Genomic DNA, 26,202 nt, shown 5'->3' on the forward strand with positions numbered 1-26,202 from the left:
CCTAATTTTTGCAGTTTGAGGTGCGACAGCAAAACTAGCAGTTTTGTTTTTCTTCACAAATAGAAGATTCGTTCTTACTGTAGATCTCAGCAACTTCCGGCTACGATATTTTTTTCCCCTAAATCGAGAAATTTCACCTTTGCACTTAAGGGAAGCACTTTCCAGCTTCTCTGTGGCACATCAAAATCGCCAGCAACAATACCCTTGGGCTTTTGGGCCTTCATAACGCAAAAACAAGGGTGACTTTAACACAAGCACGTCATACGTCGACAGTCACTCTGACCACCAAAATGGCGACTAACGGCGGAGGCGCGTCGGCTGCGTGGAGACGCCGGGCGAGGAGACGCCGCCGCCAGGCGAGGAGACACCGACGCGCCGCCGGGCGAGGGGCCCACTCTACGTACCGGGCAGGTCCCAGCAGCGCTCAGGAGATTTCATCGCAGCTCCGAATGGCCGGCCGCTGAGAAAATATGCATTATCTTTGGAATTTTCCATGTGGTATTTTTGGACCACCATTGAGAGCAGGTAAGGAAAGCACAGAAAGTGAAACCCCGGATAAAGGGTAACTACTGTTTCGTAAAGACGACCTGCCGTTTCACCAGAATATGCATCTGAAGGAAGTCATTTGGCTCTATGGTGTGTGCCACGTACGAGGAAAACTATATATAACTTCAGGATGTGCTCAGTAAGTTATGAAATGCAAAGACAACCCCCAACTTCCACACTCTGTGAATGTGCTAATAACACAAGCACGGCTGAGCTCGGTAGGCGGACAGTGTTGTCTCAGAATTGTTTCATTTAGCATACCAGCTAGTAATACTTGGTTCGGGCACCACCTAATGGCAAAAATATTTTTAATCCTGTTTTTCGTCCTGAGGCTTGCCAAATTTTGTATTTGTTTATATTTAAGCAATGTCTGCTTAAAGAATTAAAGAAAATACCTGTTTAAAATATCTGTTTAAAGTTTTGTGATTTTCTCTCTTAAAAAGATTAAGCCTTTCCTGTGCCTACTTTGCATAAACTGCCTTTTACAGTGGGAAATGTACCGATGAAATGAATATTCTATTCATCTTTAAATATTTAGTTTCATAATTAAGAAACCCTTTAATTGAATCATTTTAATTAAGGGTTCTCAAACTCTTCTGCACCATATACTCTAATAACCTGTCACAAAGAGAAGTTTATCTTTGTGAAAACATGGTGCTTATTAGAATTAAATAATTTAACAGTTGCTAAAACCAATTCTGAATTCATGAATAGCATACTTTTATAATATTTTATTTATTTTTAGAGAGAGGGGAAATGAGGGAGAGAGAGGGAGAGAAACATCCATGTACAAGAGAAATGATTGGTTGCCTCTCCCACACCCCCAGCCAGAGACCTGGCCTGCAGCCCAGGCATGTGCTGTGACTGGGAATTGAACCAGTGACCTTTCCGTCCACAGGCCAGTGTTCAATTCACTGAACCACACCAGCCAGGGCTAAAATACACACTTTTAAAACCACAAACATTTAATTTTTTTAAAGAGGTCCTTCCCTGGACCTAATGTTTTGTGATTCAACAAAGGCAAGTACTGTATTTGGGATAACACAGAGCAGATAACAGTATTTTAAGAAAAGGTATTTATTATTTACACCACTGAAACAGTCCTGTAAGAATATACACCACGTTCATTTGAAAGGATCAGATTCCTTTCAAATACAAGAACTGTACAAAGCAATACTGTCAACACAAAACAGTGGTCACATTACATATCTGCAGGCTTAAGCAATGCAAGTAATTTTTTTAAGTTTATGGCTAGATATTTTTTACTGAAACAGTGTTTGCACTTAGACAAGATATAGCTAGAACAAAACAATAACTTTTTGTTCATGCTTTTTAGTGCTGAATCAGTGATATGTCCCATTTTAAAATGTATTGTCCTTAACTGCTTGTATGACAATGGTTTTAGGAAAAATGTTTCTACTTAGCCACCAAAAACAAACATTCTTGTTGCTTAGTTCTATACTTCAATCTTACATTTCCTTTCATACAATGACATCAGTATTACAACCGACATTTTCCAGTTTTTTCTCAAAGAACATTGACACACATACAACCAACTCAGCTCAGAATTTAGAGATGTAGATAGTGGAATAAGAAGGAACATTGTGCCTATGACAAAGGAATTTAAAAAAAAAAAACCTCTTGTAATATTAAGCATACTAAACTAGGTTCCTTACTGAGAATAAATTTTTTTTAAAGTCAAAGTTGTAGTTTCAAGATGGGTTTGGTCTTAGATTTAGTCAGACACCAACAAAATAAAGCAGGAGCACAAAACATAACTTGTTTCCAAAGTCACAAAATTACACTGCGGAGTGTACATTTTTGTCTATTTTATGTGGGGGGGCAGGGTCAGGAAAAAGCTCTGTACTCAATGCTGGAGAAAATATTTTTCAAGAGTAACAGTTTATTCATATAGGGAAAAAAGATTATTTTTAGCATATTGCTATGATCTTCAAAAAATATAAAATTAAATTTACAAAAACCGGAAGACCAAGTATAAGCAGTCTGGTATTTGCTTCAGTGTCCAGCACTATTATAATGATTTCTAGCATAAAAGCAAGAGTTCATGGATCTCAAGTATCAATAACTGCCAGCATAACTTGGAACTACTGTCCTTGCTTCTTTGAGAGATACCTGCAAGAAATAAAAGAAAGATGTCTAGGCCATATCATGCTAAAGTCACAATAACAAAGGAAAGTAGTTTATTTTAGTAACAAAACTTTAAGATGAGTAATAACTGTGCATAATCACTACCATTTTTTGACTATGTGCCATGCTCTGTTCTATTACATATTCTAAGTTCATTTAGTCCTCACAACAGCTATATCAAGAGTTTTCTATTAGAACTTACTCCTATTTTACAGAAACAAAGAGGTTAAGCAAGGTCATACAGCTAGAAAGTGACCGAGCTCAGATTCAAAATAAGGTCCTGGAGGCTGCACTCTTATCACTTTATATTGCCTTCCAAATAATTAGTACTGCAATTTCCCCCAAATCCCTCAATCTTCATTTAAAGATCTTATTTTTCTTGCACAAAGACAATGGGTCAAAGTTGCTAAGGGACTCTGATCAAAAGTGCAAAGATACAAAGATGCAAAGACATTAATTTATGAATCAAACAAATTTTCCTTCATATTTTATAGAAATGTACCACTAAATTAAAACTTCTATATCTCTATTTCTCATATTTATAAATTACTATATTCAGTGGTAATGGGGTGAGAAAAGAGTTCTTAAAATCATAACACCTGGATAAGTTTCAATGATGCAAACCTTGTTCCCTTTGTGGCATTGTGGCATTTGTCTCCATCACTTAGTTACATCATCTACAATGTGGAGATGGAGATAAAAATCCGTGCTTACCTTCCTAATAGGATTACAAGACTCTAATAGAACCTATATGTCAGACTGGTATGAAAGCCAAAAGTAAAATTTGAAAAGCCAAAGTGTCGTTTCTACACGAACAATTTTTTCCTGTGGCTATATTAGTGAAATTAAAGATCAAATTCCAAACAATTACTTGTAGTACATAATAATCCTGTCCACTTCTCAGAAGGTTTTTCCTTGCTTCAAAATCTTGATGTTTATATGCAGTTTGTACATATGTGTTTTAAAAAGGCTAGAAGACACCAAGATGGTAATAGTTTTATCTTTGGAAAGGAAAATCAAAAGTAATTATTGTTCTAGTAGAATAAAGTTGTCTAACTTTTCTGCTATACAGAGATTATTTGTAGATTAATTTTAACAGGAAAACTTTTAGTGTATTTTATGCTGACATTATTTTACAGTATGAGAATGGAGATTACATTCCCATATGATTAATAAAAGAGTGACTATTATTAACTAATGTCAAAAAACAATTTACAGGTAGCATCACAAACACGTACCAGTCTCTCAGGCCCTCTCTGTTAGAAGTACTAAAGATTTTAAGATGTGGGTTTCTAAAGAAATTAGAGGTTAAGACAAAAGGTAAAACACTTCGGGGGGGGGGGGATATCAGAGGATTAGAAAATATTCTTAGGATTTACCCATTTTAAATAAAAATTAAGAGTTATGTGTATAACTAGTCACCAATTTTTTCATTCATTAATGAAAAAGGAAATAAACAATTAGCACTTACCTTTCCCAATATTTATGGTTTAGGTCCAAAAAGTCATCTAATTTTGCTATTTCCTTGAGGTACTGAGTTAATTTTAGAAGTTCTTTGTCTTTATCTCGATTTAGGTGCGCTTTCATAAAAGGCCTTATCTATTCAGAAACAAGCATTATCCAACATTTCACATTACAATACAGAAACTAGGGCGAATCTACACAATTCTATTATTTAGAGTTAACATGATTAAAATATCACCAAAGATGTGAATACTAGAAATTAATTTTATATTATCTCAGTTCCATAAACTGACAGTTATGGTATAATGTTTACAGTACAAGTTTAGAGTTCTTCCACCTAATTTACCAGCTTTCTTATAGCACTTGAACCCTACGTGGCTTTTCTTTGCATAACTCCTTAGACTTTTCCCCCTTCTGTCAATCCAGCTGTTTCCTACTCATTGAATAATTTCACTCATAAAAAGTTAACCCAACTACAAGCTTGATCTAACAAGGGAGATAAATTTTAATATTGATGATTTTCACTTCAGTATTATTTCTATGAAATTTTTATATAGCTAAGGTATATATATTTGTAACCTGTTTCCTCTTTCATTTTATCTTAAGCATCTATCATTAAAGTTTGCATAAATATTCTTAATTATCCAAGAGTTCTCCCACAAAAAGTCATAATTTCCAAATTTTACAATTGGTATATTTTATGATAAGAATTTTAAGGTAGATATATATTTTTATTCATTTTAAGTCAAGATGGCAGGCAGGGTGGAGAACTGTAATCAGTAAAGGATATTATATCTCGATTGGCATTATATGTTACCTTTATCACAATTGGCTAAACTATGAATTTTAGTTTAGAAATAAACTTTTCTTTGTTACAGTTCCAATAGAAAGTTTTGCTTTTTTAAATACATTAGCTCAAATAGCTTTATATAACTCAAGATAACCTTCAAAATTTTTATATTAACTTTGCCCCGACCGGTGTGGCTCAGCTGGCATCATCCGCAAAGCAGAAGTCACTGGTTTGATTACCAGTCAGAGCACAAGCCTAGGTTGTGGGTTTGATCCCTGGTTGGGCACATACTGGAGACAACTAATTGGTATTTCTCTCTCGCATCAATGTCCCTCTCCCTTTTTCTCCCTGTCTTCCCACTCTATAAAAATAAATAAAATGTCTTTAAAAATAGGAAAATATTTTTATATTAATTTTAAATAAAATGGTATGTCTGGAATTTGCTTCAAAATATTACAGAGGGGAATGTAGGTAGGTACAGAGCAAACACACTCATCCATGAAGTGATAAGTTGTTTAAACTGGATGATGTATACAAGGAGGTCTTGTTACACAATTCTTTGGAGTTCTATTTATATTTGGATTTTTCTATTATAAAAAATATTTTAAAAACATCTCACATGCTAATGAAAAGCCCATGTAAGGACTGAATAAATAATATTTAGTAAAGTATTAATGGAGCCTTACTGTGATCCAGAGAAAATGCAAATGGGTCATTGGTTGGTTGTTTTACACAGTAACAATGAAAAACAGGCAGCTGTCAGTCTGTGCGGAAGCAAGCACTTGTAGGAGATCCCACTTCCAAACAGGCAGCGTGGGCAGTGCTGTTTCACAACAGCAGTGGACATGCGGAGCCTGGCAGAGCCTCGCTTAAGGGCTGGAGCTGGTAGTAAATAGGTGTGGTACCATGATGTAGTGCAGTAAGTATATTGTAATGTTTTAATGTATTCCTTCATTCAACAAAAGGCAACATATTAACTTTTAAACTATTAATGTACAATGTACCAAAGTGATTCCAAGTTTAAAGGCAGGAAGGAATTTAAACTGAAAGAGAAAATAGAGTCCAGTGGCGGGTAAATAAGATTTTCAACCCAAGGCCCTGATGAGTTACTTTTACTGCTAAAGCATTTGGTCCTGGGCACCATTAAACAACAAACCTCGAATATACAACAATTCTGAGTCTAAAAGTCAATTGACCAGTTAAATAAAGAAATCTATTATTCACCTAATGCACTTCCACATTTCTCCAGTACAGTCACTGCTTACCATACCATTCTTCAAAAATGATCCAAGGGCTCACTAGCAGTACAGGCAACATATGGCCATTGTCACACACACCAAAGAACCATTTTTAGGAACCTAAGAATATCTAGATCATCTGAATTCTTTCATATTATCAATTCCTTGTACAGATAATAAAAACGAAGTTTTCAGAGTATCAACTGATTTATCCATGACCAAAACTCAAGTTCTTTTAGTTCAGTACAATATTCATGATTCACAATGCCTTCTATATATTTTAAATCTTAAGATTAGCAAGCTTACAGTACTAGAAGTTAACGATTTTTAAAATAAGCAGTCTTATGTTATCTGAACTCTGAAATCTTTGAGACTTCTACCAAAAGCATTATGAAACCATGAAAACAAAACATAGTGCTTCAGAATATTTCTCAATTTCAAAACTGCCCTGTCAGTGTGGGCAGATCATTAATAACTACCTTCTTAAGACAGGTTTTCAAAAAGAGACATTTAAGAAGTTCTTGTAGATTGCTTAAAAATACCTTTCCTGAATTAGAATTTGGGAAGTGGAGACTTATGTACTTATAGGAATTCTTTCAGTGATTCTACTGAGATTCTACTCTCATTTTTTTTTAAATTCTGCTCTAAAAACATAAAGACCTAGAAACGTGTATTACATCTCTGCATCCAAAGATGAGGAGGGCCTAAATGTTGGCTGGGAAAATAAAGATTTTGTAAAACAGACATGAAACCAATTACACACACACACACATACATACATACATACATATTTAACCGTCACCCGAGGATATGTCTACTGATTTCAGAAAAAGACAAAATGTGAGAGAGAAACACCGACCAGGTGCATCCAACATGGGATCAAATAAAGCCCAACATGGGATCGAATAAGCACTCAACCTTTTGGTGCAGGAGACTACATTCCAACCAACTGAGCCACCTGGCCAGGGTATATATATATTTAAAGTTAAAGATCTTCTCAAAAGTCATTCCTTGTCTCACTTATATGTGGAATAAGAAAATTAAAATAAAATAAAAATAAACCACCAAGCTAGTTCATAGATCCAGAGAAAATAGACTGGTGGTTGCCAGAGGCAGAGCCAGGGATAGGAGAAAGCTAGTTAAAACTAAAATACCTGAATGAGTTAACTAACCAAAGACAGAGTGTTCAATTTTATACAAACTTTTCTAAATATTTAAGCTTTTCTTGTGCAACCACAAGAATATAATAGTTTCAAAAATTTATGAAACTCAACAATGTTGAAGTTCTACCACGTATTCTAGGTTACATAAGCAAAGCAAGTAAAATTATGTCTTACCTTTAGTCCATTTTGTGGGTTCATTAGAAAATTTCTTCCTATGTCATCAAACATAATGGTGTTCTTTTTGCTGTAAAACTCTGAAAACTTTCCCCATATAACACCAAGCGGCTTTACCTTAGAATAAAAGTTTAGATTTAACTCGAATTGTATCAATGGTTCACCCTTTCTTAAAAGCAGAAATAATGCAGAATGCCCTGCAGAACTACGCAGTATGTCTCTCTTCTCTGTAAGACAGGGACAGCTGGCTGTGTGAACGGACCAGAAATGAGATGTAATGCACTTTAAAGCAAAATGTAGCTAGAAATGTTTATTTCCAAAAAAATACATTCATGTCTAACTGAACTAAATCACATGATAAGACTTTTCCATAATTTCAACATGAAGATTTGGGGTCAAAGGAAGTGTAATTATTAATTTTTTATTATGCAATGATTTTATAATTAATTTCTTTTTATTTTTAGCTCTCATTTTTTAATCAAATAATCTAAAATTCTTTTTTACCCCATTACCATTTAGTCCCCTTACATCCCTCTCCCCCCAGCAATCACCACACTGTTGTCCACGTCCATGAGTCCTATTTCCTTTTTGCTCAGTCTCTCCAACCTGCCACTGGCTGTCGTCTGCTCTTCATCTATGAGTCTATCAGTAATTATTTAATTTAAAAATTCTCAGGCCCTGGCTGGTGTAGCTCAGTGGATTGAGCAGGGGCCTGCGAACCATACAATTGAGGTTCGATTCCCAGTCAGGGCACATGCCTGGGTTGCAGGCCAGTTCCCAGCAGGGGACTCACGAGAGGCAACCATACATTGATATTTCTCTCCTCCTTTCCTTCCCTTCCTCTCTAAAAATAAATAAATAAAATCTTTTTTTTTTTTTTTTTAGATTTTATTTATTTATCTTTAAAGGGGAAGGGAAGGAGAGAGGGAGAGAAACATCAATGTATGGTTGCCTTTTGCATGTCCCCTGCTGGGAACTGGCCTGCGGGGAACCGGCCTGCAACCCAGGCATGTGCCCTGACTGGGAATCGAACCTCGATTGTCTGGTTCACAGGCCCGCGCTCAATCCACTGAGCTACACCAGCCAGGGCAAATAAATAAAATCTTAAAAAAAAAAAAATTCTCAGACTCCCAGCCAAGATGAAGGCACAGGTAGACACACTGCCTCCTCCCACAACCAAAATAAGGACAGCAATTCAGAAACAAAATAACCAGTACTGACAGAAAATTGAACTGTATGGAAGTCAGACAACCAAGGAGTTAAAATAGATACATTCATCCAGACCTGTCGGCAGGGCGGAGTCAGGTGGCCGAGCAGAGGAGGTCACGGCACAAAGAGCAGTGGCATCGAATGCACAAGGCACACTGAGTGCACATGATGGCAGCGGGCAGACCCTGGGCACGCAGATGGCGGCTAGCAGACTCCGGGCACAGAGTGGCAACAGGGAGACCCAGGGAGGTGGTGATTGGGAAGCAAGGCACTGCAAGCAAGGTGGCTGACCGGGCGGTCCCACATAAATCAGATGAAGATAAACCAGGCACAGATAACCAGGCGCAGATAAAGCAGGCAAAACTGGGGAGCAAAAGAGACTGCACAACCCAGAGTCTCAGCACAGGGAAAGACTCCCAGCCTCACAGGAGAGTGTATTGGAGAGTCCCACGGGGTCCCAGGATGTACACATGCCCACCCACCTGGGGAACCAGCACCAGAAAGGCCTAGTGTGGTTGAGGGAAGAGGAAGAAGGGACTGAAATTCTACAGAGACCAGAGCAAGCGCCATTGTTCCCTCTCTGACCCCACCCCCACCTACTGCGTCACAACCCAGCAACTGGGTTGACCTGCCCTGGTGAACACCTAGGGCTCTGCCCCTCATACATAACAGGCACTACAAGACCAAAAAAAAAAAAAAAGGCCCAAATGGAAAAACAGATCAAAGCTCCACAGTAAATACAACTAAGCCACAAAGAGATAGCCAACCTATCAGATGTGCAGTTCAAAGCTCTGGTGATCAGGATGCTCACAGAATTGATTGAATTTGGTTGCAAATTAGATGAAAAAATGAAGGCTACACTAAGTGAAATGAAGGGAAATGCACAGGGAACCAATAGTGATGGGAAGGAAACTGGGACTCAAATAAATGGAGTGGACCAGAAGGAAGAAAGAAACAACCAAACAGAAAAGAAGGAAGAAACAAGAATTCAAAAAAATGAGGAGAGGCTTAGGTACCTCCAAGGACATCTTTAAACGTTCCAACATCTGAATTATAGGGGTACCAGAAGGGGAAGAGGAAGAGCAACAAGTGGAAAACTTACTTGAACAAATAATAAAGGAGAACTCCCCCAATCTGGCAAAGGAAATAGACTTCCAGGAAATCCAAGAAGCTCAGAGAATCCCAAAGAAGGTGGACCCAAGGAGGAACACACCAAGGCACATCATAATTACATTAGCCAAGATTAAAATGAAGGAGAGAATCCTAGAAGCAGCAAGAGATAAGGGGATAGTCATATACAAGGGACTTCCCATCAGACTGTGAGCTGATTGCTCAAAAGAGACCTTGCAGGCAAGAAGGGGCTGGAAAGAAGTATTCCAAGTCATGCAAGGCAAGGACCTACATCCAAGATTGCTCTATCCAGAAAAGTGTTCATTTAGAATGGAAGGGCAGATAAAGTGCTTCTCAGATAAGGTCAAGTTCAAAGAGTTCATCATCTCCAAGCCCTTATTATATGAAATGTTAAAGGGACTTATCTAAGAAAAAGAAGATAAAAAAAGATGAACAGTGAAAGGACAGCAAACTCACAGTTATTAACAACCACACCTAAAACAAAAGCAAACTAAGCAGGTGGCTAGAACAGGGGCAAAGCCACAAAAATGGAGATCACATGGAGGGTTAGCAACAGGGGAGTGGGAGGAGGAGAAGGGGGAAAAGGTAAAGAGAGTAAGTAGCATAGATGGTAGGTAGAAAATAGACAGGAGGAGGGTGAGAAAAGTATGGGAATGTAGAAGCTAAAGAACTTAAGACAAATGGACACAAACTAAGGGGGAGGAATGTGGGTGAGAGAGGGTGTAAAGGGTGAAGGGGAATGAAGGGGGGAATGGGACAACTATAATAGCATGATTAATAAAACATATTTAAAAAATTCTCTATAATTGTATAGATGTCTGTTGAGCAGTCATATAACTTCCTGGGCAAATACTACTCCCCTTAGAGTCCGAAGGTCACATGAGTCTGTTTTTAAAGTAGCTCAGTAGATTGAGCGCAAGCCTGTGAACCAGAGGATCACGGTTCAATTCCCAGTCAGGGCACATGCCTGGGTTGCAGGCCAGTTCCCCAGCAGGGGATACATGAGAGGCAACCACACACTGATGTTTCTCTCCCACTCTTTCTCCTTCCCCTCCCCTCTCACTAAAAATAAATAAAATATTAAAAAACAAAAACAGGCCCTGACTGGTGGAGCTCAGTGGACTGAGTGCGGGCCTGCGAACCAGACAATCGCGGTTCGATTCCCAGTCAGGGCACATGCCTGAGTTGCAGGTTGGTTCCCTGCAGGCCAGTTCCCAGCAGGGGATGCATGAAGGGCAACCATACATTGATGTTTCTCTCCCTCTCTCTTTCCCTTCCCCTCTAAAGATAAGTAAATAAAAAATCTTAAAAAAAACAAAAACAAAAAAAACGAAGAACCTTAGTGATGGACAATGTACCTGGCCCTTTTAATACATAATTTAAATATTCAAATATTTTAATACAGAACTCAAATATTACAGAAAATTGATTTTGTTTTTAATTCAGTGGCACAGGTGCATAATTTCTAGGGCATTGGATTGCTTAACTTCAAAACACCACAATTTGTTGAGTTCTTGTTTTTATTTCTGAATACTTAAAATGAGCCTTCAAAAAAATTAATTCCTTTATACATTCATATCTGTTGGTGCTTGCACAAGGTCTATAAGACCACATAAGAAATAAAACTGATTTCCTGTGGGAAGTAGAATTAAGTGGCTAGAGGGCCCAAGTGGGAGGAAGACTTCTCATTATGTACTTTATTTTGAATGTGAATGTATTTTACACATTTAGAAGAAAGTTTTTTAAATAAACTAATTTTTAGTGGCAAAAGGACATTTTGATTAAGAGTCTCATTTATAATATGATGCATATGGTAATACTAATTATATGAGATTAAATGATAATAAGTAAATGGTGCCAAGGGCTGTCATTTAAAAATGTTATCTTGCCCTAGCTGATGTAGCTCAGTGGATTGGGCACAGGCTGCAAATCAAAGGGTGCCAGTTCAATTCCCAGTCAGGGCACATGCCTGGGTTACAGACCAGGTCCCCAGTGGGCGCCAGGTGAGAGGCAGCCACCACTGATGTTTCTCTCCCTCTGTTTCTGCCTCCCTCCCTCTCTAAAAATAAATAAAGTCTTTTTAAAAAATGTTTTCTTTTTCTCCTTCTATAATTTATTTTAATGTGAAGAAAGCCTATTTTCTTCTTTGTGCTCTATGTATGACAAAAATGTTATTGAAATATTTTAATTTTACTAAAATTGTATTTGCCTGAGTTTATTTGTACTACTTGTTTACCACTGAAACAAAACCCTCAAATACTTAAAGACAAATATACAGGAGCTGACATAGAAGCCAGATTCTTGGTTTTCTTGGCCAACAAGGTCTCAAGAAATGTGACGAGCTTTATGACACCTAGGGTTAGGAAACCTACATCATCCTAAATAGTGTTGTCATTTTGTGTTTAGGTCAAGTACCAGTTGTTCTCCAAACATGGACTACTTTTTCTTAATTAGAGAAGTAGAATTGTCAACTGTAGAAAAAAATCAAAAACACCTAAAAGCTCAAAAGAAAATTTGCCATTATTTATAATCCAGTCAGTACCAAAGATAACAACTAGATACTCTGATAACATTATTTACCTTCAGCCTTTTTTATAAACAGCAGCAGCCACAGTTAAGCTAATGGGGAACCTGAACCAAACAAAGGTTAAGAACTACTTTCTGCATCATATGATTTAGCTGTATCCCATTATATAAACGCAAATTTACATTCCAATTTCCTCTTGTCAGTATAGTGAGAATTTTTACTCCTGATTTGTCATTATTATAAACACTACTAAGTTTAACATGTCCCAAACTTTTTACCATTTAGATTTTGTAAATGTACCATCTCATTTATAAATTTATTATTCACTAAGTAATAATTATATTTCCCCTTTGATATATATAGTATATTTTCCTTTACTAAACAAATCCCCATGCACTTAAATCTTCTTATTCATGATTTTGACAATTTTAGTACTGCCTCCCCCTAAGCTTTCCCAGCATGCTAGGTTCTCCCCAATTCCTATCAGTCTGTGTTTCCAAAAGGCACGGACCATGTTTCTTCCTCTCTTTATTCCCTGTGATAGTGCCTATCACAAGAACTTGCAGATGGCAGGAGTTCAATAATATGACTGACTTGACAAGTAAATAAAGTGAAGAACCCTAATATTTTTAGCCCAGTCCGTTTCTCTGATGGCTCTTGTTGCTCTTCTCAGGGGCTTCACACACATCACCCCAAAATGCATGCAGCATGACATGTTTTTTTTTACTTATCAGTTTCACATAGGGCAGGACAAGCATGTTTTGGTTTGTTTCCAGTATCTCCCTTGAGGACAGTCAGTATTTTTTCTCATCTACTACTCTGTCTTCAGCAACCCTGTGCTGTCATCATCATGGGACAATTATCCATCACCTTTCTTGACCTTTCCTACATCAAGACCCTTAATTTTATAATTAAAATTCAAATGTAAAAAAAATAAAGTCTACTAACCTTAAATTCATCTTCCCATGTCAAAACTCAGATACTCTGCTGACCACTCAGATGTAGTTCTAAACTCTATAGTTTATTCCATCAACATAAATACAAAAGTACACTGGAAAACAGACAACTTGTTAAATCAAAGGAAAGTGACTTCTTACATCTATTAATCCTCTCCGTGGTGTGTGCACTGTTATCATAGCAGCACTGTCCAACATGAAGGTAATCTTATAATTTGCATTTGTACTCACTCCCAGCTCCTATAAATACAAATATTCATGTGGTTAAAATATAATAATGTGGAAAATCCAGGCTTTCTGAAAATTCCAGCTATAATTTCCCAGAATGCCAACTTTCTATCCCCTGGCCACCACTTCTTACTTAACTGGCCAGTATTTTAGTTGCACTTAGCTGAGTCAATAAGTGGCTGAGTCAAGTCATTACCAATGAAAATAAAGTAAACATTACTTCCCCATTCACTATTTCAAAAGAGCACCACTCCTTCAAGTATCAAACAGCAGAACAATGGAAAGGAAGGCACTACAGTGAAAGGAGAGGAAGGAGAACCAGGAGCTCTGCTGTGCTTCTTCCTGAAAAAGGCGTGGTGCTCAACCCCTCCCGCCCGTTGGACTTCACACAGGCCTCTACCTCCTGACACTGTCCACTGAATGCCCTCCGATGAGAATAAAAGTAATTCAATTAAGAACTTTTAAAAAGACAAATGCAGTTTCAAAGCATTCATAAATGGATTATTTTCTAACACTTACTTTCATTTTAGCTTCAATCCACTTCATATTTGTGGCAGCTAAATCATGAGGAATGATAATACAAGACATGAATAGCTTGAATTTCATTTAAAAAACCTTTCTTCTGTATATATAATAAGTTTTCTAAGCAAGACTGACTAAAAATTCAGTAAATTATACATGTATGGTAATTTTAAGTATTTATAAAAGTAAATTTATTTTAGCATGTTTTCAAGACAAAGTTTAAACAACTTGTATCTAAAAAATAGTAACAAATGCTCAAAACACTCTGAATTTAGGAAATTTATAAATAAACACCTAAATTATCTAAAACAGCTGTAGTACTATTCTGTATCAGTTCTAAACTTAAAGTTAGGGTCTCTGGATTCCCATATTCTTCTATCCAGCCAATGCACAAATATATATGTCAATATAAGCAGATTAATACTGTGTTGAACCCTGGCCAAGTAGTCCAGTTGGTTACAGTATCTTCCTGATACACCAATGTTGCAAGTTCGATCTCAGGTCCGGGCACATACAAAAAGCAACCAATCATGGATAAATAAGAACAAATTGATGTTTCCCCCTCATCCCCGCCTTCTATCTAAAAATCAATTTAAAAAAAGACATAAATATTGTGTAGAGAGTTACTGTTAAAGATTAGCTAGGCTCCATGAATTCTGCTAAGCTCAGCAAGCTCAGTGTTCATTGAGTGTAGCAGCTTTTAACAGAGGGTCTGAGACAACTACATTCATGAACTAATGCATGTTGTGTATCTGCTCATTATCAGACACCAAAGAGTTTTGAAATTGCTGATACTAAAATTTAACCCTCAGCTTTGTCCGACCTCCTGTTCTCAAGTTACTAGACTACAAATTACAAATAGGTATTACAAAGTAAAATGTTTAAAATGGGAAAAAGGAGTTCAATTTTTTTAAATGTGTATTTTTAAAAAGATTTTATTTATTTTTAGAGAGAGGGGAAGGAAGGGAGAGAAACATCATCAGGCATATATATGCCCTGATTGGAAATTGAACCGGTGACCCTCTGGTTCGCAGACTGGCACTCAATCCACTGAGCCACACCAGCCAGGGCTGTAGGTGTATTTTTAAAGAGCAGTAAAGGTACCTGCCTTCTCAAGCACACACACACAACCACCAGAGGAATCGCCTCCCATGCAAAACTGGCCAGCTAACCTAACAGTTTAGAGAATGATGCATCTACAATGACAACAATCTTGAGATGAAAAACAATTTTTAAATTCAGTATATATTTTTGTGTTTATGTTTTTTAGATGAAAACCAAAAAGATTTACAGATAACAAAATAGGTTTCTAATTATTAAGTAACTATTACATGCCAGACACAGTATTAGGTGCTATACTGGTATTTTCATTCTTACAACTACCCTGTAATATAGGTTTATTTATCTTCATTTCTCAGATGAACAAGCTAAGGTGCAGACAGATTAACTAACCTGCCCAGGATCACATAGTCAAAACAGAGCCAGAATTAAAACCCTACTTTATTTAGCTTTGAGGTGCCCTTTCAACATATAACCATGAAATATCATAATTTATAAAAATAACATTTTAAACATATTATTATAAAGTTCTCTAATTTTTTAAGTTTATCTTAATAATGTAGAGTATAAATTTTTTTCTCAAATGTCATCTCAGATATCAGAGTTACTGAATAAAAATCTGTGTCACAGGAAGCTTTCTTCTGTGTCTTATAAGCCAAAAAATTAAGTATTTATTCTTTATTTTATTACTGTTCTTTTAATCCTCACCCAGGGCATATTTATAGATTTTAGAAAGAGGGAAAGGGAGGGAGGGAGAGGGAGAGAAACTGATGTGAGAGCTGCCTCTCGCATGTGTCCTAAGGCCAAACCCGCAACCTAGGTATGTGCCCTAGGGAATCCAATCTGCAAACTTTGGATTTACCAGATGACGTTCCAACTAACTGGGCCACAGTGGCCAGGGCAGAAAATTATGTATTAAAGTCATTAATCTTAGTGACTGTGAACTCATATTATCACGAAACAACAGACATAACTCTGATTACAAGGAAAAATACAAAGAAAATTTATAGACTACAATACAACCATGTGGCCTTTCATAAAAAATCCAGTACACTTAGCCCTGGCCATTGTGCCTCAGTTGGCTGGGCATTGTTCCACAAACCAAAAGGTCATGTGTTTGATTCCCAGTTGGGGTACATGCTTGGGTTGTGGGTTTGGTCCCCGATCGGGGTGTGTTTAAGAGGCAACCAACTGATGTTTTTCTCTCAAACCAATGATTCTTTCCCTCTCTTTCTCCCTTCCTTTCCTTATTTCTAGAATCAATAAAAAAAAACTGTTTAGCCCTGGCTGGTGTAGCTCAGTGGATTGAGCATGGGTTTGAGAACCAAAGGATCATGGTTCGATTCCCAGTCAGGGCACATGCCTGGGTTGCAGGCCAGTTCCCAGTAGGGGACGCACGAGAGGCAACCACACATTGATATTTCTCTCCCTCTCTCCTTCCCTTCCCCTCTAAAGGTCAATAAATATAATCTTTTAAAAAATACACACTTGAAAAAATTGAACTCGAAAAAGGAGTTTTCGAGTTTTCCCATTTTAAACATTTTATTTTGTAATATCTATTAGGTTTATTTAGTCTAGTAACTTGAGAACAGGAGGTCAGATAAACTGAGGATTAAATTTTAATACCAGTGATTTCAAAATTTTGCTTCCCTTTTCAAGAAAGTCTTACCACAAAAAAAAAATTGCCATTTAAACTAAACGGTATGCTCAGCAACATAGTAAATTGACTTTTTGGAGCCAATTCATTACCTTTATCTTATCACAGACCTGTACGTCCCTGGAATAATCCAGAGACCACAGTTTGAGTTAGACTACTTTAGTCCATTCATTACCTTTCCTTATGCAGTATCACACTGCCTCTCTTTATTTCTGAAGAACCACATTACTCTGATTTTTAAAAATATGTAACTTTCTCCAAGTGTTTTGAAAGCAGAGTGAGAAAGAAAGAAGAAAGCAACAATATCCTAATATACTGAAGCACCAAAGATTCTACAGTAAAGATTAGAAAGGTTCCTAACCCAGGTGGGGAGGGGTCTTATAAAAATGAGGACATTTTACTCTCAAACCATAGTCTACTCTCTTCCCATATTTAACTATTTCAGTGGTATTTGGCAACCATATGTACAAGCTTATATTATGATACAAGAAAGTCAAACATGATTATCAAAAATTTGCTAAAATGAATGAAAACTGTCTCATATTTAAAAGTAGGTCATTTTAAGTGACATTTTATTAAGGCAGAATAACATAAGGAACAACCTTATTTCCATGAAAATCTAAACAAAAAAAATGTGTATATAGCTTACACCAAATAACAATGTCATAATCCTCATATGCAGATGTTAGGAATTCATGAAGATATGGCCGCATTAATTCTACCCCGGTCTCTGCACAAGACCTATGGTCTAAAAGGAAATCAGTCATAGATGAGTATTAGTTCATTATAGTGGACAAGTACCTAATGTCAATTAAGCATAGGAAATGTAATACAAACACTCAAATGTAAGCTACTTACGAATAAACTACATACATTGGCTGACAAAGATGTCTTCAAAGCACAAAATTTAATACCCTTGGGATCCAATTTTAATTGATTGGCTCCATTCAATTTGTGAAGAGCAGAAAAGAGAATTCAGGCTTACACAGTGAAGTGTAAATTGTTTTTGTCATCTAATCTTTAAAGTGTAGATGCTACTTTACAGTTTGAAAAACAAACTAGGGCAACTTACACTCACTTTTAGCCATTCACCTTCCAGATACAATCACATTTCACCAAAACGAGAGGTCCAATTAACTTATAATCAAATTTTAAAATAAGCGTACACTCACTTACAACATGTACTCAAAGATTAAGTAGAATTAGAGGTAAGTCAACTGATCATTTATTGACAATATCAGAGGATGTAATGAACATCTTTCTCTGTTGAACATGAGAGATTTTAAATTCAAGAATCTGCCCTGAACATAATACAACAGAAAACCAGAAATGAAATATCAAAAATGATGTGTAAATAACCCACATTAAAATTCAAATGTAAATCAACAGGGAAGGACTTGGTTAAATTATGACACACCCATAAACTAGAATTCGGTGTGATTAAACAATATAGATATTTAATCCACAATGAATAATATTAAATGAGTAAGATGTTCAGTATATCATTAAGCAAAAGTAATAAAGGTATACATACAAACACACCCTTGAAAATACACAAAAATAGGTCACCGGGTAGCTCAATTGGTTACAGCATCATCCTGATAAGCCAAGGCTGAGGGTCTGATCCCCAGTCAGGGCACACACAAGAATCAGCTGATGAATGTATATATAAAAGGGACAATAAATCAACATTTCTCTTTCTCTCTCTCCGCCCTCCTCCCTTACAGTCTCTCTCTAAAATCCATAAATAAAAAATTTAAGAAGTAAAAGAAAAGATATACAAGAATATTAGAGTGGTCACTTTGAGTCTTGGGATTACAGATGACTTCTTTTTATTCTTGTATGTGTGCTCTACAATCAATGATTTACTTTTGGAATAATAGGAAAAGCTTTCAAATATTTCATAATGCAAGGAAAACATAAACAAACAAAAGGATAACAAAAGATAAAGCACAATTTTAGCTGACTTACCAAATAATGTATAATCAACATCTAGTACCAAAAGCTTTTTCCCTTCCCTGGGTGGATTCAAAATTTCCACTTTGTACTCTTTTACTCTGCGAGAAATTTTCAGGAGGTTTTCTTCCCTAATGAAAAAATAAAATCAGATGCAGCATTCACTTTTTCTCACATTACAACAACCAATTTGCTTTGGTAGTGAAAAGCACTTACCTATTTTCTACTTCAACCACTTCATCTTCAATATCAAAGTCATTGACAACATCATCGTTGTCTGGAGGCGGACCTAAGACGTCTTCCTATGAAGATGAAAATGTCTTGTTTTACTACGTTATCTTTAACATAACAAATACATTCATAGTAAAAAAAGCAAATGAGAGACTGAGTATAAAAGTTTTTTAAGCACACACCATGGGAAAAGTTTCACATTTCATAATCTGCTATATTCATTTACTAGGCAAATTTGCCATATTCAATTTGACCATTTGCACTACTATACTTACAGCGGCCACTTAGTAACAAGTTCCCCAGTGTTTGTTTCCTGCTGAGTTAATACCACAATCACTGTGTAGATTTTATTTTTTCATTGACTTCTAAACTGATAATTTTACCACAATTAAAACTATGGTACAGAAGTGTAATGGAAATCATATCTTCAAAGGGACAAATGGTAACAAAAGTAAACATTTACCAAGCTCTCCTCACGAGTTCCCATCATCATGATTTTAGTATTTGGTTTCAGTTTGAGAGCTCCAAGCTTAACATCATTTTCTGCAGGTTTGCCTACAATACAAGCAAATGACTGTTTTCTCACTAAAGTTCAGGTGCTAGTTTCACTATCCCATTATACAAAACCCTAACATTAAAAAGTTTGGAACAGATCCCTCAGCAGGGTTTTTTTCCCTGTAAATTAACAAACTGATATTGCTGAATTAGGAATTTCTAACACACTAAGAAGTACCAACTAATAAAAAGTTTGATTTTTCCCCAACTCCATCTTAAAGAACACACTTGCTTATTCAACTCATGAAACAAAGTAAATTCATGGTTTATTTTGTTGTTCCAGATGAAGATAATTGTTTTCCAAAAAGTCTTGAAAACTGCGCACCTAAGATCATTGTAGATTTAATGCTACTCAAAACACACCTTTCAATAATATGACAAACACAGACACCATGAAAGTCCCTTTTAGACTGCATATAAACACTGCCTATAACTGCTAATCATCATTTTAAATCATCTAATGACTCTTTCAAGTCAGAAAAGATAATTTGGAGAGAGTACAAGGCACAAGCTATAATGAAAAGGCAGATGCCAAAACTTACATTGTTCTACCTGGGACTTCCGTGCCAACTATAAGAGGCATCAAAAATAATCTTAATCTTGGTGGTATTTTCAAGTAACATTTAATATTTTTTCTTATATAATAAAACAATTTTAGAAATAGCTCTATCAAAGAAACTTCAGAGACATCTCCAAAGAGAAAGACATATTAAAGAGAATAGATAATAGCTAATATAAAAATTTGTATCAACGTAAAAAAATCTGACATGAGGAGAGAACTACCTTTAACTTTAAGTCCAAGTAATTTCTGTCGTTCTGGTAGCACTCCTGTAAGAGTCCTGAGAAACTGTTTGAGATCCAGCACAGTATCATCTTCTGAAAGTGTGGTCACTGAATATTCCTGTCCACCCCATTTTACGATGATAGGGAGAGCCATCCTTGAAACATATGTTGAGGCAGATCTTGTTCAGAAAAAAATACCTAGGAGGAAGGCATATACAAATAAGTGAAAATATCTTAAAGATGTATCCAAACGTGTAAGTTTTACAAGCTGTACAGTTTTGAGTTCTATTTTACATCCTGATGGTAGAGAAACTGGTTTTTCTTACAATAATGTTACCCGAATACCAAAAGTTGGTAGGACTCAAGGTTAAAATGCCTCTACCTTCTCAATTTTTGGCTTAGAATCACTGCTTCCTGATATTCTATCAGATTCTCTCAGTTCACCTGAAAAGCTGCAATAATTAGCTATCTATCCCTCCCTCTCTGTTTGATCAGGTTTATGCTACAGACAAGTTTCTCCATGATGGACCACTGTTCATTTCACATTTGAGAGCTGGTGAAATGAGTCATTAAGAGCACAAACGCTAGTCAAATTATCTGAATTCAGGCCCCAGCTCTCCCACTTATTAGATATCTTGACTTTGGAAAGTGACTTGAGTCTTAGTGCCTAAATTTGCTCATCTGCAAAACAGGGATGACAATACAAGCTGTATCTCAGGGTTCTTAGGAAGATTAAATTAGTTTGTATTTATAACTCACAGGAGCTGGCATATGGTAAGAAGCATTATATAAGTATTGGTAAAATTAAATTTTTAAAAACTGACGTATTCCAGGCACTGTGTTAAATAAACAGTAAATGACCATTACTTGTTTCATATTTATACACTAGACAGTTTTTTTGTGGAGATAATCTCAATTAGCAAGCTTGTTGGTAAGAACTGTCCCACTTTTATAACTAAGGAAACAGGCATTCAGACAAGTTATATCATCTGTTCATGGGCATATAACTGGTAACAGAACAGGTCGTGACTAAATTTCATGTTTTTTCCCCCAACACCTTCTCTCTTGAACTGGACCTGCAGACATCAAAGATCAATAAATACAAAACCCACAGGCACATCATAAACAGTTGTGAATAGTTCTCACCAACAAGAGCATATAGGTCTCCTCCTCCATAAAGCTTTCTAACAGATTTCTTAAGTTTTTTCCCCCTATAGACTGGAGAAATGAATTTTCTAATTTCAAAGTTTTGGTATTTACAAATGCTGTCACTTATTTATTGAAACCTTTGTCCTCTTCATGTGCTACAACCAACTGCAAGAAAGGCAGCAAATTCTGAATCTTAAAAAAATAATTTGAACTTAGGGTGGCAGGTGTCTTCAACATGCCCATTAAAAGAAGAGCACCACAAATCCACCGATATTTCCTCTCACATGTTTACAACCTGCTCTACTAAAAATTTAAAGTGTGTCACTTCAGAGCAATGTGTTTCATTTTGGACAGAACCTGCTCTAACAAATGTTACAATCCTCAGTAAAAAAAAAAAATGGACCTTCTGAATCAAATTTAAATAGTTTTAATATTATTGTACATCTAATATTATTAGATGAGAAAACTCAAGTAAAACAATTTGCATAAGACTACATGACTAAAAAGTATATTGCAAAGGCGAAAATTTGAAAATAACAGCAGCAAAAGTTAACCTCTTGGGAATCGAGGGGAGGGGGGTTAACTTTTCAACAAGCCTTGCAAAAGGTATGTGAGGTACCACTGTCAATTCCCACCCAGGACAGCACCACGGCGGCAACTGGGGCAGTGCAGAGGCGAGCGCTGAGGGAAGGGGCTGCAATGGAGCAGCTTAGAAAGCAGGTGCAATAGAAGCCCCAAAATCCAAGTGGACCGGGTGTCAATCCGGAAAACGAGGGGCAGAGATGCTCACACCCCAAAGGGAGAATGAAGTTTGGGGACATAAAAAGCCCACTGGGTCGCACGAAAGCTCTATTAGGCGAGGGGGTCCGGATGGGAGGGCAGCTGCCCCTGCTACTCGCAGGCCAAGGCCGAGGGCCTGGGCAGCAGCCCAGGGCAGAGGCGCCCCGGGGCGCGCACAAGCAGCCCCCAGCCCGCCACGGCCGGCGGCAGTGGAGGCCCAGAGAGCAGCAAAGCAGCTGCCTCCCGGTCCAACGGTGACTCCGCGGGCAGGACGCCGGGGTACTCCCAGTCCCCTCACCTGGAGTACTGCGGAACCAGCGGTAGCAGACGCAGGAATCGGCCGCAGTAGAACGAAAGTCACCGGAAGTGAAAGGCAGTGTTGGGAACCGGCCGACGAACCGGAAGTTGGGGTTCCAAACGGAAACGTGCTGGACACAGCACGGCTGCTTCCCTTTGTTTTTCTTTGGGTAGTAATACGTGATGGCTGATACCAGGGATTTCCTCGTAGCGACCAGGGAGCCACTCGTTACCAAGACTGTGACCACTGTGCGGAAGCCTACGACCCCCTGGATGGCCGCTGGCCCTCGCCTGTTGTGCGCATGCGCCAGTCAGGAGGGTCCGCGCTCTGAGGGTGTTTTGGGGATGTGACGTCTGTGGTTTTGCGGGCTGTGAAGTGGGTTGGAGGTGGTACGCTGGCTGCCCCAGGGGTGCCGACATCTTCAGGAAACTCGGGAGGAGGACTCGGCTTTGTCCACGTTCCAAGTGAGGTCTGAAAGCGGACCTTTGAGGACCGAAGACTTGAGATATTTTCTTGGCACCAGGGGTTACCAACATTCGTAACTTCGGTTTAGGATTCTACCTATTTTACCCAGTCCACGGGGGAAACAGGATTGTTAGGAAAAGAAAGGAGCAGGTCTAAGGGACTCAGAAAATCAAGGAAGTAAGTCTCAATGTAAGAGCTGCACTGAAGATTTTAATAGCATTGTACCAAATTCTCCACCCGCCCATCCCCGCCTCCATTCCATCTTCGCTCTAAGAGGAAAACCAATTTACAAACCCTGACGAAAGAATTTCAGACTTTAATGGAAGTTCAGAGCATTCTCTACCTGGTTCATGCAGCCAACTCCCAACGTGCATCACTTGCTGTCGGCCAGAATATGGGGGGAGGACAAGCTAATTGTTGTATATGGCGCCAAACAAAACCTAGCTTTTGAAAAGGAAGACACTACAATAATATTGCCCCCAAACATGCACCAGCCCTTGAACAAGCTGTGTTTTCCCTTCTGTTTGAAAGCAACGTAACGTCCATGTGTCCATGTGTCCTGTTAGGGAAGAGAAGCAAAGAGCCAAGTTTTGTTCCTTAACAATGTTTTAGTTAAGACACACACTGTTTTACACCCCCTTTCCCTTTCTTGGTAATTTTTACTGCACTGATAATATATGGGTATCTGCTCCTTTTACAAAAGCAAAGCATATTTTCAGAAAAAGTATGCAATCTTTTCTTTAAAAGGGGGAGGGATCCCGAATTAAAGAATTTGTACAAAAATCATGCATTAGCAGTCCAGCCAAAGAAATGGTCAAAAAACAAGGGACTGGCTTCTAGGATGAATTATAATTTTCAACCTATCATCTTCCTTGCCTTGTTCACATGCTAACCACATTCTTGGCCACTTTATATATATATATTGTTAAGGTCACTAATTCTAAGTAACATTCATAAAAAGTTTCTTTTCGATAATGGAATAGTCATTGTACAAGGGTCTGACAAGTTTGGTATTGCTGGAGTATAGATAATTTAATAATTGTCAAGCGTTGAATAGTAAGTAGTATTTCTCAGAGAATAATGCTAGCAGAGTATTTTGGACAAACGGTCCATTTAACAGAGGATTTTTAAGTTATCCTTTGCCCAGATATTGGTTCCTCCAAGTCTACTTCTATTTAGCTAAATATTCAAAAGCCCTTGGAGTAGCTTGAAAGATACCACTTGGATACAGGAACTCTTGTTCCTGGGCTCTTGTTAACTAGGGACAAACACAAAGTGGACCTAAGGAGGCTCATGGCAATTCACAACTACCAATAAGAAGAGAAAAATTAAGCTGCCTCCCGTTGCTTACTGGAGCCTCTTTAATGCACGGAGGGTGTTATCCAGTGCCTCACACTTGTCTGCGGCAACTAAAGCTACCTGGTAATTCCATCATAGGGTTTTGATAGATTGTCCAATCTAAGAGACTAAAAGAAATATGGAACCAGTTTCACAAAATTGGATGATAAATGCTATCACTGTGACCCTGTTTGGATTGGAAGACGAAAGGACATTCCTGTGCCCCAACCAGAGATCCACCACCACCCTGCTTTTATCTCCACCTTCCCTGACCTGTTTTTTTCCTTTCCTCTTCTCTCTCAGCCCATTTTCTTCCTCTTTTTCCAGTTGAAAAACAATCCCCTTTTTAAAAAAAATTATTTAACTGTAGCACTTTATTTCTCTGTTTTAATACCTATACAACACTTGCGTTTTCCCAGATCGCAGTCAGTGAGCCGAAAGTCAACAATCTGCCTGGGCAGACTCTACAGGCCCCTAATTCAGCCTGACACGTTTACCTTTTTCTGTGGAACATCCTTTCCCAAATGACTACTCTAAAACTGCCGCTTTCCTCAGACTTAAGATCTTAAAATTTATATCCTTGCTCTTGGCAGACGATATATTTTCCTAAGAAAATAGGTCTCAGAGAGGAATTGCCTCAACTTCAGACCCCTTAATCTACAAAGTTGTATTAGCACTTGTCCTCAATTTGCTTCTGTTGCAACGTGGCGGTTTCCTTCTACCTGAAGGCAACCTTTATATTTGCGCTCTGGCTCCTCGAGAAGCTTTCTATAAACCCAGCATCTGTCTCTCTTCTTGTATTTTTAACCTCTTTCTACTGGCTCATTTTCATCAATGATAAACATGATATCTTGCTATCCTTCCCTTTCACAGTTGTGTATTTCAAACAAATGTCTAAACTTGACACAGTCTATAATGTGTTTTGTTTAGAAAATGTGTTTAGTGACAGTTTCTACAATTTCATTTATTTAATAAATATTGAATGTATTTTATGGTGCTATGAGCATTTTGGTGTGTATTTCAAAACTTTCCTGTGTTCCAGTCATGATATAAACTATAAGCATTTACTAATATATATTTATTATATGTATAATATGTGTTATTATATAATAGGCTTTCCTGACATCCTATTCATTCATTATTCACCCATTCAGCAAATATTTAGTAAGTGCCTGCTTCAACAAACATACTAGGCTCTGAGATTGTACTGGTGAATAAATCAGACATGGTCTGTTTTCTCACAAGGCTTATAGTACAGTGTGAGACTGTCACTAAACAAGTTTTCTGAAAGAAAATTCTTGTAATAATTCCAACATCTCATGTTGGTGTTGGTATCTTGTAACAGGGTGCAGCCAATGGTGGGGGACAAATAGGGATTTGTAATGGGGTCCAGAACTCAGTGTCCAGGAAGTATTAGAAAAATACATATATATAGGATGTCCTGAGCCCCACAACTCTGAGCTGGAGGATGGGACGCATGGAACAGGGAGCAACTCAATGGAGAGTTGTTTTGCATAGCAACAGTTTTGCAGCTAAATTCTAGGACAATCGGTTAACATATCTGTAACCTTTAACTGGTTCCGTAGAAATGTTAAACAGCTGTGGCCATGCCTTGAGCCAGGGGGATGGGAGTGACTGTAACCCATGATGTAACTGGGAGGCAACTCCCCCAGGTTACAGAGCCTGTATGAGAGCATGGAGATGATTGGATTCACACCACTGGCTATACAGCCTGAACTTACTGTGGCAACCCAATAAAGCTGGACAAATATGGGAATACTGGCCTGGGTGTGCAATTGTGGGAGGAGTCAGAAATGTGCAGCAGAGGAAGTTTG

At 37.7% G+C, this 26,202-nt stretch overlaps 1 protein-coding gene across 2 annotated transcripts; it reads right to left on the minus strand.

The window, feature by feature from the left end:
- Window positions 1-1,605: 1,605 nt before the first annotated feature.
- Window positions 1,606-22,841, minus strand: UBLCP1 (ubiquitin like domain containing CTD phosphatase 1). Of its 2 annotated transcripts, XM_037152246.2 has the most exons (11): window positions 22,565-22,841; window positions 20,338-20,535; window positions 19,463-19,554; window positions 18,985-19,070; window positions 18,784-18,899; window positions 17,462-17,560; window positions 14,094-14,131; window positions 13,488-13,586; window positions 7,524-7,640; window positions 4,166-4,293; window positions 1,606-2,679 (listed from the first exon to the last, which is right to left on the minus strand). In XM_037152246.2, the coding sequence occupies exons 2-11, from the start codon at window positions 20,489-20,491 to the stop codon at window positions 2,652-2,654; spliced, it is 957 nt and encodes a 318-aa protein (XP_037008141.1). In that variant the 5' UTR covers window positions 20,492-20,535; window positions 22,565-22,841; the 3' UTR covers window positions 1,606-2,651. The 2 variants fall into 2 exon arrangements, with proteins under 2 accessions (XP_037008141.1, XP_053521895.1); XM_053665920.1 differs by lacking the exons at window positions 19,463-19,554; window positions 22,565-22,841 and having other exon boundaries at window positions 20,338-20,519.
- Window positions 22,842-26,202: the final 3,361 nt, after the last annotated feature.

This window comes from Artibeus jamaicensis, unplaced genomic scaffold (assembly GCF_021234435.1).
Source record: "Artibeus jamaicensis isolate MK-2021 breed Jamaican fruit bat unplaced genomic scaffold, CSHL_Jam_final contig_432, whole genome shotgun sequence".
Taxonomy (NCBI): Eukaryota; Metazoa; Chordata; class Mammalia; order Chiroptera; family Phyllostomidae; genus Artibeus; species Artibeus jamaicensis.